The sequence below is a fragment of the Mchenga conophoros genome, linkage group LG12 (genome assembly GCF_057382185.1).
Source record: "Mchenga conophoros isolate Kocher_MC1m ecotype Shallow Benthic linkage group LG12, M_conophoros_male_GT1.1, whole genome shotgun sequence".
Classification (NCBI taxonomy): Eukaryota; Metazoa; Chordata; class Actinopteri; order Cichliformes; family Cichlidae; genus Mchenga; species Mchenga conophoros.
Window position 1 is genome coordinate 5,872,782 of NC_140537.1, and position 20,119 is coordinate 5,892,900.

The 20,119-nt window shown below is 40.2% G+C and overlaps 1 protein-coding gene across 1 annotated transcript; it reads right to left on the reverse strand.

Moving 5' to 3' along the window:
* Positions 1–17,536: 17,536 nt before the first annotated feature.
* LOC146561983 (uncharacterized) lies at positions 17,537–19,396 on the reverse strand. The gene has a single exon (XM_085293075.1). It carries the CDS (start codon positions 19,319–19,321, stop codon positions 18,434–18,436), a length of 888 nt encoding a protein of 295 aa, XP_085149201.1. The 5' UTR covers positions 19,322–19,396; the 3' UTR covers positions 17,537–18,433.
* Positions 19,397–20,119: the final 723 nt, after the last annotated feature.

Consider the following 20,119-nt stretch of genomic DNA (forward strand, 5'->3'; position numbering starts at 1 on the left):
CTGTTTTCTCCAGTGCACTTGTAATCAAGACATCTAGGATTTTTGATTCCAAAGAGAAAAGAGTGTGAAGTTCTGCAGTTACCTGGGGTTACAGAGTTTGATGTCAACACACTCCTCATTTAATTGACAATTAACATTCATTTAATTCAACTGCTGAAGCGTTCATATTGTCCTTTAAAGGTTTACAGTAAAGCATCAACAAAATACAGACTCAGTGAAGTGGGAGAGAACCTCATTTTAATTTACCTAATTAGAAAAGTTGGTAGTTTGATCCCTGGATGCTCCACCCTGCATGCTAAATTATCCTTTTGCACATCCTGAACCCCAGCTTCTTCTGGTGCATTCATCGAAGTGTGGGTGACACACGTTTGTGGGTTATAAAAGCATTGTGACACCCCAAAGTCCCAGATTACCACTGCTGTGTCAAACACACCCAACTCTATAAAAAGGCACCACAGATCTGGAGAAAATGACATGAGTGCAACAATCCATTAACATCGTGCCATAGGAATGCCAGAGGCAGGGTGGACCACCACACAGAGTTGTTTGGGTGACTGAGTGCGACCTCCTCCACCAATTCAGCAACAAGTGTGGGCAGCACTGACCGAATAGTCACTGTAACCGATTAACTTAAAATATTTATTATAAGGAAGTGAGAAGCAATATATGAGCGGTTATTTTCAAACAGCTCAAACTATACCAGTGAATTTACAAATAATAGTAAAGTGATGAGAGCAGAGCAGAGACACTCTGGGAACAACTCACAGCTAACCAAATCTGATTACAGGAATTGGGGAAGGAAATTAAAAAGAAACCACAAAAGAGAAATGACTGTAAAAATCAAAGAGGAAGTAAGATGACAATAACACCTGACACGAAGAGCAATGCTTGACAAGAAGCAAAAGAATACTGGGGAAGTCTGAATAGACAAAAAAACAAAGACTCATAATAGACTTTACACACTGGCAAAAGCCAGAATACAAAGTAACAGGCGCTCAGGACAACAGTGGAATACAAAACCCCTGGAAGAACAATAAACAGCAGCTCCAAGCTGCAAGCTCCTTTGAATAAACAGCAGAAACCAGCTATAGCTTACACAAATCTAGGAACAATACAAGCAGCAGAGTACAAGGAAAACATGAGCCCAAGACCATGAGACGAATGATTCAAAAAGTAAACAACGAAAACTTACAGCCAAAAGAGAGAATGTAGGAATAAAAACCTCTGTAAATTTCCACTTATACAGAAATATGTTGCATTTTTGAGACACTTAACCTGAGATTTCAACTTAGTTTTGACTAGCAATATTTTATTTTTTAGATATTTACAATGCATTGCTTTTAATAAATCTGAGAAATCACACCCAGGTGAGGCAATGCTTACAGACAGGCATTTAACAAGTTTGCAAATGTTTGTCGCACTTCAACATCCTTTGGCAGGTTTTGTCCGTGAAAACCTTTTGACAGTCAACACTTGCCTGTGGTTTGGTCTAATGTGGCTCTTGGATTTCTGTATGTAGTTTTGCTTTTTTAAGGACATATTTATGACATATTTCTTATGTCATACTCTTTTTTCCATACTGTATTTTATAATTTTATCTAGGGATGCACCGATACCACTTTTTTGGAAACGAGTACGAGTACTTGCATTTCAGTACTCGCCGATACAGAGTACTTAATAAAAACATGATTTAAATTTACAGGTAACAGCTTTAGTCCTATAATTTAACAAAAAAAACCAACAACAACAACAACAAGGGCAGCTCAAACATAGACAGGTCTCAGACCGTGGTATCGGTCCCCGGTATCGGGGGACTTTTAACGAGTACTTTAGAAAATGTGGTATCGAGGCCGATACCCGATACCGGTATCGGTGCATCCCTAATTTTATCCATCACTTTTTAATTGTTTTTAATTGGTTGCCATTATGAGATCTTTTGTTTCTGATGCGTTTCTAGCCAGAACTTCTGCATAACACCATGAAGTCCCATATCCTTTTTACTCAGTCCTGCTGACTGTGAGATTTTTTTTCCCTATGTGGACACAAGAATTTTCTGACTGACGTTGCAATGTTTCTCTTTCCCCATCATCCATTTTGAGATTAAGCTCACGTGGTTGTTTTTTCTCTTAGTCTTCATTTATCTCCTTTAGCTCATGCCTTAAAGTATTTTAATACATCTTTCAATACAGCGAGTTCTTTTTGTAGCTTCAATTTTAAAATCAAAAGTAAATGGTAAAAATGGCCTGCACTTGTATAGCGCTTAACTAGTCCCCAAGGACCCCAAAGCGCTTTACACTACATTCAGTCATTCACCCATTCACACACACATTCACACACTACACAAAGTAAAATTTGATAGAACTCCAGCTTTAGCTACTAAAGAAAATTCAACTCAGGTAAATGATGACTAGATGACCTTGGCAAGAATAACTATTTTCTCCAATTCTGTGTCTTAATATAATTATTATGCTCCACAAATTCCTCTTCCTCAGTCCACAGGCTTAATGTAGAAGCACCGCTCTTTATTTACTCGCTACTGTAGCGACTTCCACAGTCGCTAGAGGCCGGGGATGAAGCCTGCCTATTTGCCTGACGCGCTGTCAACTTTACGCAATAATGCGAGAGGTGGAATTGTTCGCTTGTTTATTAAAGTGCTTTGAGAGTTTACAGAGTAATGTCATCGGCTCCTGATTCAGACTCTTACAACGTCACAGGCTCTAATATAACGAAGCGAAACATGTTGTGCAGCGGTCAACAAAAACTACGGCTACCCAGCCCTCCTCTCTGTCAAAATCAAAACCAGTGAATGATAAAAAACCCAGTGATCATCAAAATTCAATACATTCAATTATGGCTCCTACACACCAGCCCCTAATTATTAGGATCCCTTCTAATAATTACCCATAATTAACCAAGTAGGAGACATAAAACATGCAGAGAAAAGTCAAGCATTTACTGTATTTCAATATTACCCGCAGGAATCCTATAGGTAATCTTAAAGTCTATCTTTAAAGAAAAAAAAAAAAGAGACATTTTATGTCCAAATACAATCAAAGTCTGATAATTGGACCCAGAAGTCTTTAACTGTGATCTGCCTCCAGCAGTAGACACAGTTTGGTAATAGGTCGATCCAGGCAACTAGTCTGAGTTTTAATCTGAACTTTACAAACGAATCCTCTTCGGTCAGGAAAAGTCTTTATCACACGTCCCATTGGCCAAGAGTTTCGAGGTGCTGAACTGTCCATGATGAGAACCAGATCTCCCACGATGAGGTTCCTTTTTACTCCAATCCATCGCTGACGTTCCTGTTGCTGTAGTAGGTATTCCTTCACCCATCTTTTCCAAAACAAGTCAGACATGTATTGGACTTGTTTCCATCTTCTGTGTGTGTACATATCAGTGGAATGGAATACTCCTGGTGGTAATATCGGTGAGGTCTTTAACAGAAGAAGATGATTAGGGGTTAAAGCTTCCAGGTCGTTAGGATCCATTGAGGCTTTGGTAATTGGGCGGCTGTTAATGATGGCTTCAACCTCACAAAGTACTGTATGAAGACCTTCTTCATCCAGGTTTTGTACTTTCATTATGGAATTAAGTACTTTGCGAACCAGTCTTATCAGTCGCTCCCAGGTTCCTCCGTGATGTGAACCTCCAGGTGGATTAAAGGACCATTTAACTCCCTTTTGCAGAAAGACGTCATTGATTTTTACCTGGTTCCAATGTTCAATGGCAGTTCTAAGTTCACGTTCAGCACCTACAAAATTGGTTCCGTTGTCAGAATGCAGTTCTCGAACCTGACCTCTTCTTGCATTGAAACGTCTGAACGCATTAATGAAAGAGTCAGTATCCAGTGATGGAGCAACCTCAATGTGAACAGCACGGATAGCAAGGCAGGTGAACATAACACCGTATCTCTTCACCACGCTCCTCCTACTTTTTACACTGAAGGGTCCGAAGTAATCCACTCCCACCCGCGTGAATGGAGGTTCATCTGGAATGATTCTTTCATTGGGCAAATCCGCCATCTGTTGAGTCACTGGTGGAGCATTAAGACGTCGACAGATGACACATTTAGATAACACTTTTCTTATTGCTGTACTAGCTCCAATCAACCAGTGCTTTTCTCTTAGCTTAGACAGCATGTGGTTACGACCACCATGTCCAACTTCCTGATGTATGTGTCTAAGCAAGAGCTCGGAAATGTGTTGATCCTTTGCTAGTATTATGGGATGTTTCACCTCAACCGGCATCGATGATCTACTGAGTCTCCCACCCACTCTGAGAATTCCATCTTGCAGCTGTGGGCAGAGTCTTCTTAGAGGACTTGATTTTATAATGGGTTGTCCCTTCTCCAGACTCACAAGCTCCAAGGAAAATCTCCTCCTCTGACAGAACTTGATAATGACAACCTCAGCTTTGTCCAGATCTTCCACTGTAAGATTCTTAATCACAGATGTCCTCTTGAAGTTCCTCAGCTTTTCTTCCACAAATGATTTCTGTTGCTCTTTGGTGACCTCTGACTGTGGTAAGCTTGAACACAATTCTCTCCTTTTCTTCACAAAGGACAGAAGCAAGTCCTTAAATTTTAACAGCCATGCCACTGACTTCTTAAGACGTGTCCAGGTGGAAAAATGTTTAAACAAGCGAGTAACAGAATTTTCTCCAGCTTGCTCAACACTCACTGTGGCAACTGTTTTTACCTCAGGATCATCAGATGCAAGCAGACTGATGTCATCTGGGTAGATAGGCCATTCACTTCTAGATTGTAGAAGATACTGAGGCCCAGACAACCATTTTGTATTCTTCATAAAAACATCGACTTTCACTCCTCTTGAGGCCATATCTGCTGGATTACTGGCAGTGTCCACATATCTCCATTGCGAGGAAGATGAAACTCTTAAGATTTGTGAAACTCTGTTGGCCACAAAAACCTTGAATCTTGAAGTCTCACTCCTGATGTATTTAAGAACAGAAGCACTGTCTGTCCAAAACACAGAATCCAGAAGTTCCATCTGCAGCTCTTTCCTCCAGAGTACATCCAATCGACTGGCCATGGTTGCTGCAATGAGCTCCATTCTCGGGATGGTAAAGGATTTAAGAGGAGCAAAACGAGCCTTTCCCATAACAAACGCACAGTGTCGTTCTGAACAGATGTTTTCAATCAGCAGATAGGTCACTGTTCCATACCCATCCTCACTGGCATCACAGAAATGGTGCAAATGAGCACTCGTGATTTCTCCAAATCCATCAGGTTTCAGACAACGACTCACTTCAAACTTGCTCAATAGCTGGAGCTGCTGGAGCCATGTTAACCATCTTTTGGAAAACAGCTCTGGTACATCGTCCCAGCCGATTCCTTCCTGGCAATAGATCTCTTAGGATTTTCTTAGCAGTTAAGACCACAGGACTTAGCATTCCAAGAGGATCATAGATAGAACTGACAATTGAAAGGATTCCTCTTCTGGTGAGCGGTCTGTCCTTGAGCACAATCTTGAACTTAAAAGAGTCTGATTTTATGCACCACTCCACGCCCAAAACTCGCTCGATCATTGAGGAATCCAATTCCATGTTCAACTCTTTCATTCCTGTGGCTCTGTGACTTTCAGGAATGGATTCCAGCACTCCAGGCTTGTTGGTGATCCACTTTTTGAGCAGAAATCCTCCTTTGGCACACAAAGAAACCAACTCGTGGTACATTAACACTGCTTCCTCATCAGTTTCAACGGACACAAGACAATCGTCCACATAAAAACAGTGCAACAACTTCTTCACAGCTTCCTCACTGTAGAGATGTCCAAAGTCATCCGCACACTTTCTGAGTGCAAAGTTGGCACAACTTGGTGACGAAGTTGCCCCGAAGAGATGTACATTCATCCTGTATTCAGATGTTGGTTGTTCCAGATCACCTTTAGACCACCAGAGAAATCTCAATAGATCTTTATCTTCAGCTGGGACGATGACTTGATGGAACATGGATTCAATATCTCCCATAATTCCAACTGGCTCCTTCCTGAATCTTGTGATCACTCCTATTAAAGAGCTTGTAAGATCAGGTCCTTGTAAGAGTTGGGAGTTTAAAGATGTTCCATGATAACTCACTCCACAGTCAAACACAACTCTGAGTTTCTTCTTGGTCGGATGGTAAACACCATGGTGTGGTATATACCACAGCTTGCCATCATTGCGATTGATCTCCTCTTCCGGGACCTTTTCAGCATAACCTTTAGCCAGAAGCTCATTCATGAAGACTTTGTACTCAGTATGAAACACTGTGTCTCTCTCAAATCTCTTTTTTAGAAAGCGCAGACGTTGTTGAACAACTTTCTTATTGTTTGGCATACTGATACTGGCATTCCGAAAAGGTAATGCTATCTGGATATGACCACCCACATATTTGGCAGAGTTAGTCACTATTTCCAGAAATCTCTGATCCTCTCTTGACAATCCAACCTGCTCATCAACTTTGCTCTCAGGAAAGTCATTCTTGAACTGTTGCTGCCAAAGCTCCTCCAGCGTGACAACAGAAATTCTGTTGACTGTAACTTGTGGATGCTTCTGATCACCTGTAGCTTCACAGTTTCCTGAAAGTGGTCCATTGATGGTCCAGCCAAGCCTTGTCCTTACGGCATACGGTCCTCCATCAACACTACACACCACTTCCAGAGGTTCCAAGGCTTTGGGAATGTTTGTTCCAATCAGAAGTTCGATTCCTGCATTTATTTGAGGCAAGGTTATGCGTTTTAAATGTGCCTATCCTTCAATATCTCCTGGTGTTGTAATATTTCCTTTATGTACAGGCATGGATTCCTGTGTGTACACTTTTGGCAGTTCCAGAAATTCGTCACCACAAAGAGCGGCAACCTCCAGTCCTGATAAAGTGTTGCTGCTCACAATTCTTTCCTGGCCCATGGTTCTGAGGAGGATGTTTCCTTTCCTTCCCTCAAGGTGAAGTCTGCGCATCAGACTCTCAGTGCAGAAAACTGCTGTGCTCCCTTGGTCCAAAAAAGCATATGTTGTAATAATGTTGCTTCCTTTCTTTGACTTTACTTGGACAGGTACAATGGGCAGTTTACAGTCCTGGTCTCCAGCCCCTGTAAGACCACTCGACACCAGTGTGCTCACATGCGGCTGCATGTTCCTGTCGGTCTTTTCAGAAGGTGAACTTTCTTTGTGCAGGATGGTGGGATGTTTCCGGCTGCATTTGGAACAGGAAATCCTCTTACGGCAATCTTTACTGATGTGTCCTATACACAAGCAGCCAAAACAGATGCCATTTTCCTTTAAGAAGGTTATCTTCTTCTCATGAGCCATTTTTCCCAACTGTGCACAGACGTCCAACATGTGTCTTCCTCCACAACAAATACAGACGTTCCTTCCAACCTGATTATTTTTCATTTCCGCAGGCTTAGGTGTACTCTCCACAACTTGCATAGTGGTGGCAAAGCTTGTTCCTTTATTTCCAGGTCTGCCTTGATACTTGGCTTTACTCATTCCTTTTGTTGGTAAAGAAAGCGGAGAATCTTGAATATTACCGAATACAGGATCAGTTAATATTCTTATTTGCGTCTCCAAAAAGTCTGCAATATCCATAAATGTGGCTCTTCTTTTATGCCTTTCTTGCAGGTCACAAACATGGCTTCTCCATTTGTCCCTAAATTTATACGGCAATTTTTTAATAATGTTCACCATATTAGAAGGCATGTCCAAATCACTCAGATGCTGCACCTCCTCCATTGCATTACAGCATCCCCTGAGGAACAAACTGTAGTTCTGAAGAGCTTTTACTTCCTCTGTTTTAATTGATGGCCATGAAAGTGCCTTGTCCAGATATGCAGCTGCGACCTTCTGTTCATCGCCATAGTGCTCCTTTAACAGTGATTTTGCCTTGCGATAACCACGATCTGAGTTCATTTGTTGACAGCTTCTCACCAATTCCTTTGCATGGCCTCTTGTGTACTGTTCCAAAAAATATAAACGATCGCTGTTATTTTTCGTATTGCACTCAACTGCATTCTCAAATGCTTTAATAAATGAATAATATTGAAGTGGATCTACATCAAAATGAGGTATTTCTCTCTTTGGTAAAGAAAAGAGGCTTTGTTGTTGGATTAAGAGTGTTGTTATTTCATTTTGTTTAGTCATTATTCCAATAACATCATTTTGTGGTTCCAGTTCCACCATACCATTTGTATGACAGTCATTTTGTCCATTTGCATCAGATGGGTTTGAAGGAATAACTGAATATTGTCGAGGATGCTTATTTTGAGAAGATTCAGTCAGCACGGCTTGTTGCATGACACATTCCTGGGTTTTATCTTTTCTCCTGTTTTGAGTTTCAGCATTAGTCAATGAATTTTGTTTTGCAGAAATGTGAGGTATAAATTCCAATGCATCAACATTAAGGGTTTGTTTAGATCTTTCATGGGAAATGTATGAATTCATTCCATCTGAAACTTTTAAAGAGCCTTTTTTGCTTGTTATACTTTGAGCTTTAAGGACATTTATTGTAGCCATTTTTTCAGCAATTTCAGTGTCCAATTTTAGCCTTTCCTTTCTTTTACGAAGACATTCCTCCTCTTCTTCCAGTACATGTTTCTCATCCAATAATTTCTACTTTAACATTAAAGCTGCCAACTCTGCCTCAGCTTTCATACGAACAGGTGAAGTTGAAGATCTTGATGAAGAAGTTTTGTCGCTTTCAACATTTGAAACACTATCACTTGGCTTGATATCATCCTCCACTTCTGTCTCAGTATTTGATGCAACATTGTTTTCCAATAAATTGATTTGCCTTGGACGAACAGCAGGGTTTTGTTCTCTTTGATTTATCCAGTTTTGAATTTCATTTAAAAACACATTGGTGTATTTCATGATGCTTGAAAACCATTCCTCTTGTTTTATTACTTCTTCCTCTGGCACCAAAGACAACACCTCAACATGTGAACTTGAAGCCTTTTCACACAGTGCCTTTAAATCCACCAAATACTGCTTAATTTGAGAAAGATTTTCATTGTGTTGCATGAGCGCTTTCATTTTTTGTATTAGTCCTTTCATTTTATTGACATATATTTTGCATTCATTTTGTAATTTTTCGATTTTATTCAACAATGCCTTTCCAGTCATTTTTCTTTCTCTCTTTCCCCCCAAATCATTAGAGGAACAATCATCACCACCTGCTTGACTCATGATTTTCCCGTTTGTTTGTTCGATTTTTTTATTTATTTGTTTTAATCTTCAGTGATCATCCATTAAAACATATATCCACTGGAAGCCACAATAGACTTTGACCATAAAATCCTTTCAACGTAACGGCACTTTAATTGTCCATTTGAACGTCATCCAAGCAGCATAATTAATAAGACGCAGCGCAGACATCATTCCAAGAGCGCAGCCAAAAACGTTGCACATTTAACCAACATTCATTCCATTCAGTGAACAACCCTAGGTTTCTCTTCAGCACTGTAGCCAGGCTGACAAAAAGTCAGAGCTCTTTTGAGCCAACCATCCCTTTAACGTTAACTAGTAATGACTTCATGAACTTCTTCACAAATAAAATTTTTATCATTAGAGAAAAAATTACCAATAATCATCCCACAGATGTAATATTATCTACAGCTACTCTTAGTACCATTGATATTAAGTTAGACTCTTTTTCTCCAATTGATCTTTCTGAGTTAACTTCAATAATTACTTCCTCCAAACCATCAACGTGTCTTTTAGACCCCATTCCTACAAAACTGCTCAAAGAAGTCCTGCCATTAATTAATTCTTCGATCTTAAATATGATCAACCTATCTCTAATAATCGGCTATGTACCACAGGCCTTCAAGCTGGCTGTAGTTAAACCTTTACTCAAAAAGCCATCTCTAGACCCAGCAGTCTTAGCTAATTATAGGCCAATCTCCAACCTTCCTTTCATATCAAAAATCCTTGAAAGAGTAGTTGTCAAACAGCTAACAGATCATCTGCAGAGGAATGGTTTATTTGAAGAGTTTCAGTCAGGTTTCAGAGCTCAGCACAGCACAGAAACAGCTTTAGTGAAGGTTACAAATGATCTTCTTATGGCCTCTGACAGTGGACTCATCTCTGTGCTTGTCCTGCTAGACCTCAGTGCAGCGTTCGATACTGTTGATCATAATATCCTATTAGAGCGATTAGAACATGCTGTAGGTATTACAAGTACTGCGCTGCAGTGGTTTGTATCATATCTATCTAATAGACTCCAATTCGTGCATGTAAATGGAGAGTCCTCTTCACACACTGAGGTTAATTATGGAGTTCCACAGGGTTCAGTGCTAGGACCAATTCTGTTTACATTATACATGCTTCCCTTAGGCAGTATCATTAGAAGACATAGCATACATTTTCACTGCTATGCAGATGACACCCAGCTCTATCTGTCCATGAAGCCAGATAACACACACCAATTAGTTAAACTGCAGGAATGTCTTAAAGACATAAAGACCTGGATGGCCGCTAACTTTCTGCTTCTTAATTCAGATAAAACTGAGGTTATTGTACTCGGCCCTGAAAATCTTAGAAATATGGTATCTAATCAGATTCTTACTCTGGATGGCATTACCTTGGCCTCCAGTAACGCGGTGAGGAACCTTGGAGTCATTTTTGACCAGGACATGTCCTTCAACGCACATATTAAACAAATATGTAAGACTGCTTTCTTCCATTTGCGCAACATCTCTAAAATTAGAAATATCCTGTCTCAGAGTGACGCTGAAAAACTAGTTCATGCATTTATTACTTCCAGGCTGGACTACTGTAATTCATTATTATCAGGATGTCCAAAAAACTCACTGAAAAGCCTTCAGCTAATCCAAAATGCTGCAGCAAGAGTCCTGACAGGGACTAGAAAGAGAGAGCATATTTCTCCTGTTTTGGCTTCCCTTCATTGGCTTCCTGTTAAATCCAGAATTGAATTCAAAATCCTGCTCCTCACATACAAGGTCTTAAATAATCAGGCCCCATCTTATCTTAATGACCTTGTAGTACCATATCACCCTATTAGAGCGCTCCGCTCTCGCTCTGCAGGCCTACTTGTTGTTCCTAGAGTATTTAAAAGTAGAATGGGAGGGAGAGCCTTCAGTTTTCAGGCCCCTCTTCTGTGGAACCAGCTTCCAGTTTGGATTCGGGAGACAGACACTATCTCTACTTTTAAGATTAGGCTTAAAACTTTCCTTTTTTCTAAAGCATATAGTTAGGGCTGGACCAGGTGACCCTGAATCCTCCCTTTGTTATGCTGCAATAGATGTAGGCTGCCGGGGGATTCCCATGATGCATTGAGTTTTTCCTTTCCAGTCACCTTTCTCACTCACTATGTATTAATAGACCTCTCTGCATTGAATCATATCTGTTATTAACCTCTGTCTCTCTTCCACAGCATGTCTTTATCCTGTCTTCCTTCTCTCACCCCAACCGGTCGCAGCAGATGGCCGCCCCTCCCTGAGCCTGGTTCTGCCGGAGGTTTCTTCCTGTTAAAAGGGAGTTTTTCCTTCCCACTGTCGCCAAAGTGCTTGCTCATAGGGGGTCATATGATTGTTGGGTTTTTCTCTGTATCTATGAAGCGCCTTGAGGCGACTTTTGTTGTGATTTGGCGCTATATAAATAAAATTGAATTGAATTGAATTGAAATTGAATCCTCTTGAACATCTCAGCGCTAATGCAATGTGGCTTCCTTTTCCACAACCAGACATGCACAGGTATTCTTTATGGAACGCCAGGACTGCCATAATGAATTAATTAAATACACCATTAAATAATTAATTAAATGTGGCAATAATTAATTAAAATTGGAATTAATTAAATAAATAGTTATGACACATGTAATTAATTAATTATTGACACATTTAATTAATTATTTATGTATTTCACATTTTAATTAATTATTGACACATTTAATTAATTAATTATTGACACATTTAATTAATTATTTATGTATTTCACATTTTAATTAATTATTGACACATTTCATTAATTATTGACACATTTAATTAATTATTTAATGATATATTTATTTATTTCATTTTGGCAGTCCTGGCGCCTGGCTCTCATCATGAAATAATTTTATCTGTCAGCCTCACCCATCAAACTCAGGGGGCGGGGTTAACGCTGATCGAGTCAAAACCATTGCTTTGGCCTGGTGGCCATTGTTTCTAGCACACAACAACCGGCATGTGGAAGCTAACAGAACTGAGCTTTGAAAAACCCTGTTTGTGTGTTACCAAATACCGTTTTAATATTTTTTTAGCCGAGAATGTAGTGGTTTAATCTTCATGTGTCTGGTCGGTTTGTCAAGATACAGCCTCTTTGCAAAAGTGTTTCGATGATTTCGGAGATGTCTGCCCAGTCTCACGGCAAAGCGTGGGATAGACCCGCTCGCCTCGCAAGCAATCCCACCGACAAAGCGCAGGCCCCGGTACACAGCTGTAGTAACCCCCGCTGACTTCTTTTACTGAGGTTATATTTATCGATGTTTTATTTCCTGATGTTCTTATGTGTCCTACGTGTTTCAGTCGCCAATTCTGAATTATAACTAACATTAAAAACATGTTTAAGGAGGAGAGAGAGCAAATAAATCTGTTTAACATCTGATCTTTGGGTTTTTGTTCAGTAATCAGCGTGACCTGTGTATAAACACATAAAAGAGATAACGTTGGTGTTTCCGTCATGTAGTAACTGCTGGCTTTAACTGTACAAAGGTTGTTCCACACTATGAAACACATACAGACTTCATGATGTTCGGCTAATATTTTTATTGTGAATATTAATCATGCTGACCTCGCTCTGTACACCACGCAGCGAGGTCAGCATATCCACGATATCCTCAGCTCCATGAGTTAACACAAAGTTTCCCAGCTGACTATCTAACTGCCAACTATTCCAGAGACGTGAAAATATACAGCATAAAGAAAAGTGTAAGAGACTCAGCAGCAGATTAGAATAACAGTTATACATTTAATAAATCACCAAATGAATCCAAGAAACGAGCAAACCTGTTCCGACAATTTGAATTTGTGTTCCCTCAGCTGCAGACTCGCTGCTGTTTAAATGTTTGAAAAGGAAGATTAGATATAAAAAACGTCAAACATAGACTCAGTCTGCCTTCACATTTGATATGAGGCCAGCACGTATAGTGGCCTCAGCAGGCTATTACTGAAATACACGTGCTATATCATAAACTGTGATATAAACAGGGAGGTCCTATTAACATGTTTAGTTTTAAAGGACACCTTCCTGCCTTTAGTCTCATTCATGAGCAGTATTAGTTTTCTTCTAACATCCAGAAGTCTGCACAATGTGTTTCATAGTTTGTAACAAGCCTTTGACAGGTAAACATAACATGACCGAAAAAGAAAAAAAAAAAAGAAAAAAAAAGAGAGAGAGTGTTGACATAAGAAGAGAAAATTCTCTCAATTATGGAGACAGGCAAATGGTTCATTTATGTTTGATGTGTGTTTATTCCTCCCTAAATATCGTCGGTGAAGTTCGCCATGCACGTCAGATTTTCCTGCGCATTTTTATACCTCTGCCAACAGAGAGAGAGAAAAAAAAATCACATTCTAACAGACAGCTGGTGCTTAGAATACAGTTGAATAACTATTAAAAAACAGATGATATTTAGATGATAGTTCAGTCTAACACATGTGCCAGTGAACCATTAAACGTCTGTGAAACTATGCAGTTATGAAACGTAACTTTAACCTCAGCCAAACCGATTTGCTCAGTTGTAAATAAAACAGCGACGTAAACGTGACCCGACAGACAGAACCTGAGTGAATGAAGTCCAGCGTTTAACCACTGAGAGCTAAAACTCAGCTGAGGTTTGAAAGCTGTGTGCCGGTGATTGGACATCAGCCGCTGATAAAGCTGTTCGCCTATAAAGTGCTCTGTAAGGAAACAAGCTCCAGCAGCTCTGCGCTCGGGGAAAACACTATATTTACTTATCTTGTGCAGAAAAATGCGCTGACATTGCGTTATATCGAGCACCGGCTGCCCAGTTAAACTGTGACTATCACCAGGTAACTAGGCGTGTTTCTTGAATTAGCAGCAGGTGTTAAACAGCTGACAGATGAGGAGGAGGATGCATGCAGGTAAACTGAGGGTCTGTTGAGCTGATCGCTGGTTTCGTGAGAAAAATGTCAGCTCGTTCTTTATGTTACAGAAGCACAGAGACACAAGACCAGGCGGAAAGAGACGATCGTTCGGTGAAAATGAGAATCTGCGAATGCAACATGTGGAACACGGAGAGTGGAATATGTAAACAAACCGGTTAACGTAACCCCCTCGGTGCACTCTGCATGCTAACTGTTAGCAGAGCTAGTGAAATCTCTGAAAACATCTGAGCACTTTTGCAAACATGTTCTATGTTGACAACCTGACCAGACACACGTCGCGACATTCGCGGCTAAAACACTGTTAAAAGTGTAGCTGGTGACAGAAAAACGGGGTATTTTAAAACTACACCACCACCATTGCTGCTTGTGATTTGATCTGCATTCTGGGATAACTGGCTGCCCCAAGTCTACACAAGCAATCGATTTTCTAGGATCGACCTGTTTTGCCTTACTTTGCACGGCAACCTACGGAGCCCCTCTGATGACATGGTACAAAAAATAAATAAATTGTGGCCACGAAATATCATTTCGAGGCCACGAAATAGGTATAACGTGCCCACGAAATACTTATTTGTGGCCACGAAATACTATTTCGAGGGCACGAAATAGGTATAACGTGCGCACGAAATGCTAATTTGTGGGCACGAATTGGGTATAACGTGGCAACGAATTACGCATTTGTGGCCACGAAATAGATAACGTGCGCACATCTTATTGATAGAATTCCTTGACAGCTGCGTAGAGACACAAGCATAAAAGTAGGCTAAATACACCATGGACAGAGACAGTCTGATTGAGTTTTATTTCAGGCTGGGAATGAGCTACAAATGCATTTTGAAAAGCCTGGCAATGCAAGGAACCATCATTACGGAGAGACATTTAAACCGGATATTGAGAGCCAAGTCGCTTTACAGACGTAAGTACGACCTGGACGCCGGGATAGATTTTATTGTGAACCAACTGCAAGGGCCTGGGAAGGATCACGGTTATCGGTGGATGTTTACAAAGTGCAAACAACACGGCATTGCGATCAGGAAAGAAGACGTCAGGATCCTCATCTCTTTACTGGACCCAGTAGGTTCCCAGGTTCGCCAGACCAGACGTCTCAGAAGGAGGCAATATTTTGCTCAGGGGCCTAACTTTGTGTGGCACATAGACTCTTATGACAAACTAAAGCCATATGGGATATGTATTAATGGATGCATCGACGGTTTCTCACGCAACATCATTTGGCTGCGGGCCGCACACACTAACAGTGACCCAAAGGTTATCGGAGGTTACTTTGTGGAAGCAGTGGAGAGTCGTGGGGGTTTCCCCAGGCTCGTACGAACTGACATGGGCACTGAGAACGTGTTGGTCAGAGACCTCCAGCGTTATTTACGGAGAAATGACGGGGATGATAGAGCAGGAGACAGAAGCTACGTCACAGGAGCAAGTACCGCAAACCAGAGAATTGAGAGCTGGTGGGGAGTGATGAGAAAAGAAGGAGTCGAGTCATGGATCAAGCTTCTAGGAGAACTGAAGGACGAAGGATTCTTCTTTGGGGATTTCATTGACAAAGCTCTGTCACAGCTCTGCTTCATGCCAATCATTCAGGTAAATGATCCATATTATGATAACCAGTGGTGGTAATTAATTACATTAAATTAAGCTGTTTTAGCAGTAAGGGTAACAAAATAATTGTTTACATAGTTAAAACGACGTTACCTTTACCGTACGGTAAATGCAATGTATTCCTAACGTTGTTGAAGGTCAACTGCACTCTGTATGTGCGTAATGGAGGCTGAAGCATCAACCCAGCCAAAGTTTTTAAATCAGGGAACACTTTGCCAATTGAACTGATCAGAAGTCAGCACGACTTAAATGTTGTTTTTTTCTGATCGGAGGACATTATCCTTGTCTGCACTCATTCTGCATCAGCAGTTATGCTGCAGCTAACGATCTGTCACTGCCAGTCTGTCAAAAGCAGTCAGGCTTCACGCATCAGTAACTCTTCAGCGCTCTATCATTGGTACGTTCAGGTCTGAGATGATATTGGATCCCCTCATGGGATTGAAAAATATTGATTTTGTCACCTGTATTATGCGCATAAAGTTGAAAAGCTTTGCGCATCCGCACCAAGATTAGTATTAGTATTAGTATAAAGCCCAGATCCCACAACTCAGTGGTTTGCCTGGTGTGGTTCTTTCTTTTCTTTTTTTGCCATCACTCCCTCTTCCTTTGGTTTTCATTAAACTGCATCCAAACATTGCTGCTTTTCAATTCATTTAAGGATGCACCACACTTATTTTCGACCATTTTAAAAATGCCTTGTATTACAGCTCTGACCTAATTCTTGTTTCTTCATCAGGAGGTATTGAATGACATCCGGAGTGTTTGGAATGCTCACCGTATAAGGCCCTCAAAGAATAACAACGTGCCCTGTGGGATACCTGATGTCATGTACATGGCCCCTCACCTTTGGGGTGCAGAAGACTGTCTCGTTCCACTGACAGAAGATTTGACCTTGTGTAAAAATAGCTGCACTTTTGTTAGTTCAGTCCCATGTGATGTGCAAGTATTTGATTTGTGCACAATAATAATGGAGGAATCAAGCTTGGAATTCCCATCTACCATGTCCCAGGCCCTTGATTTATATTTTCATCTCAGGGATACAGTTCGTTCACAGTTATTTGAGGCTACTTAAATGGACACAAACATACAAATGTAGTACATTTTGTACTTCAGTACGTATTCCTACAGCTTAATGTACTTATTATTAAGTAATTATTTTTCTCCAGTGTGTAGTTATCTTGTCTTTGTATCAAAATTATCAGAAAAGACTGTATAACATAATTTTCATTTTGTCCATGTCAGTAAATTAACTCATCATGAAGTGTTGCTTGCTCTTGGTAGCTACAAAGCGTGGAGTATTAAACTAAAATATGATACAGGTTAGAAAAAAAAAATCCTTTTGAGATTGAGTTAAACTTATCACACTGTTAAAGCATCAAAAGTTGTTCATAATAGTTTTTGGTACCAAAAATGTGTTCATTTCTAACAAAAAAAGAGCACCTTGGATAACAACCACATAGACTGGCAATATATCTAATGTTGTGATCAATTAGACAAGAAGACCAAGTAGGCTAAAGTGTAGAATCATAGTTGTGTCACCAATGCTCCAAATGTTTCTTGAGCCTATAATTTTGTTATTGTGGAATAGATTAAAGCAATCCCATGTTTGATAAAGAACGGCTTTTTTTCTTAAAAATCACAGCACGTGTATGACATTATAGAATGAGTAGTTAAATAACTTTCAGCTGTGTCATTAGACATGTTCATGTTTAAAGATGTATAGAATGTAACAGAGAGGACAAAGTTTTGTACCAATGAGAATGGTTTACTGGTGTCTTTCAAAATACACCATACTCAAAAACAGGTTGTATTTTGCATATAATAACAGGATAAAATAACAGTTATTTCTAAAATGTTATACAAACCTCTTTACAATGTAACCAATCTCTGTAATTGACAACTTTTCTTCTAAACCCATTAGGAACATAAAGGTTCACATTCTTGTTTCTATTAAGATTTCTGCAAACATCTGAAATACTTTAATATAGAACATGCTTAATCAGTTGGAATATGGTATTTGTAATGGTGTTGTACTTATGTATGTATATACAGTAGAAAGCACTCAGCAATCTTCCAGTTTGTAGAACTGTTACTGTATGCTATATTGGAAATATTTGTTACTCTTCCTGTAGTAAAAAAGTATTAGAATGTTAAAATTAGTAATTTATTTTGGCACTAGCCAAAAACACAGTAACAATGTGTGCAGCAGGAACAGATGCACTTCTATGTTTAGTGTACGGATTCCTACCAGGTGAAGCACTGAAAATGTTATTTAAATATGTATATGTATTTTCAACTGGTGTTGTTTTGTGGTCTCATTCCCCAACCAATTTGTTGCCTTATTTTGTCCCCAACACTCACTGCTGCTTCTGCAAAATCAGAGTGCTAAGTGCTGTCTACTACAGGTAACTCCACTTTAAAAAACCTGAACATTCCCTTTAGCTTACTATTTTAATTGGGGGGAGAAACTAAGAAAGCACTTACTGACCAGATGAAAAAAAAGGCTGCACATGAAAAAGGCACAACGGGCTACACTGTTAAGAGAACTTAACCACCCAGTCTATTGAACATTCACATTCATTCCTTCATGTTACTGTTAACTACACCCGTGTTTCTATGAACTGTTAGGGTGGAAAACCTAAAACGTGTAGGGCAGAGTGCCTTGAGGACCAAGGTTGGGTAACACTGACCTACACCACATCCATCACCCACATAGAGCTTGCGAGAATGCTGTTAAATTCACTGCGAAAGTCTGGATAGCTGTGATAACCAAGGGGCAGCTTTAGTACACATCCACATGTGTGGGATTGTGGTCTGCGGAGGAAATCTGTAGTTTCTATGAACTCAATTAGTATGGCTTTATCCAACAGATTGGATCCTGTACAGAACCGCAGGAAAAGCTGAAGATAATTGAAATCAATTTCTCCAATGTACCTTTTCAGGTAACGAGAAACTGTTGACTGGGCAGCTGTCATCTCCTCTGGAAAGATTAGAAGCTCCTTCACTGTTTTTACAGTCGGTTTTTTTTCTGCTATGAAATGATGCAGTCCTTCTGGTGGGAGTAAACCAGCTACAGAACCCACTACGGGACGCCAGCACTTGATTACAAACATTGGGGCCTGAATAAGTACTTTGTGTCCTATCTGTGCCAAAACAGGGAGCAGTGTGTCCTTGGTAGGAACCTGCTTGCACTCATGTGCATCAAGTACTTCCAGCAATTCATCTGTATCCACTGAATTGAAGTCATCCAAAGCCTTCAGGAGAACAGATCGCTCTTCTTGTGAGACGTACAAAAGAAAGGAATCTTTTAAACTACTGGTTGTTGAGCCGTACAATATCTCCTCCAGAAAGGGTATTGCAAGCTTCACTGGGAAGTAACCAGCTTGCTTCCACCCTACAACAAACACTCTAGCTATAGCCTGCCATTCTTCACACTGAAAGTCATGCCGAATGAATGGGACTTTCACCTCAAATCCCAATGTGCAGCTGTCATAGAAATCCATCCAAAATTCTGTCAGGCAGTCCCGCAAAACACCACTTCCTTCCCCCTGTTCAAGCTCTCCATTTGGTAACAACATTTTGATATTGACCTCAGATGAAATAATGTTTGAGTCCTTAAAGGCACTGATCAAATCAGTAAGACAATGACCTCTTCTAACAGTTAGTATCGTGGTTCAGGGGGTGCTTGGTCAGGAATATTGGCCTCTCCTGTCAGCCCCGGTGAGAGAGACAATGTGTGATGAGGTGGATCAGATTCTTTTTCTGTAAACAGTGTTTCAGGGTTTAGTTCAACCACACTAATATCCACCCTGTTATCCCCACTAATAATAACAACTGCATCAGAATCTTCACTTTCACCTACATTTGGCAGACCATCCCATGGTAATGTGTCATTCAGTTCAAAATATCCACTTGTGGAAGCTCCATCATTAATTACAAAGTTTGATGGTTCTGAATTTATGTTTTCCGCCAACAGATCATCAGCGGCCTGATTAGGTTCATTGCCAGTGAGATCTACCACAGAGGGATGGGTTATTGCATGATTGGCCTCTACGTCTTGGGGCTGCTGTTGTGTTTTCTTTCTGGTACACAGATAAAGTCGCAGAATTTTGACTTTACTTTGCTTATACAACTCATCAACTGTACTGGAAGCATCCACATGCATCTGTGAGCTCTCAATATGAGTTGAATAGTGTGAAAGACTTTTGTTTTTTTTTGAGGTGCCATTGGGGAAAAACAGATTTTCAGCCATAAGTTTGATATTTGACACTGTTTCATTTTTATCTACAGATAAATGCCTTGTTCCACCACCACTTACAGACTTCACCTGTTTGAACCCACCCTTCGACTCATCAAAATCCATCCAGCCAACCTCA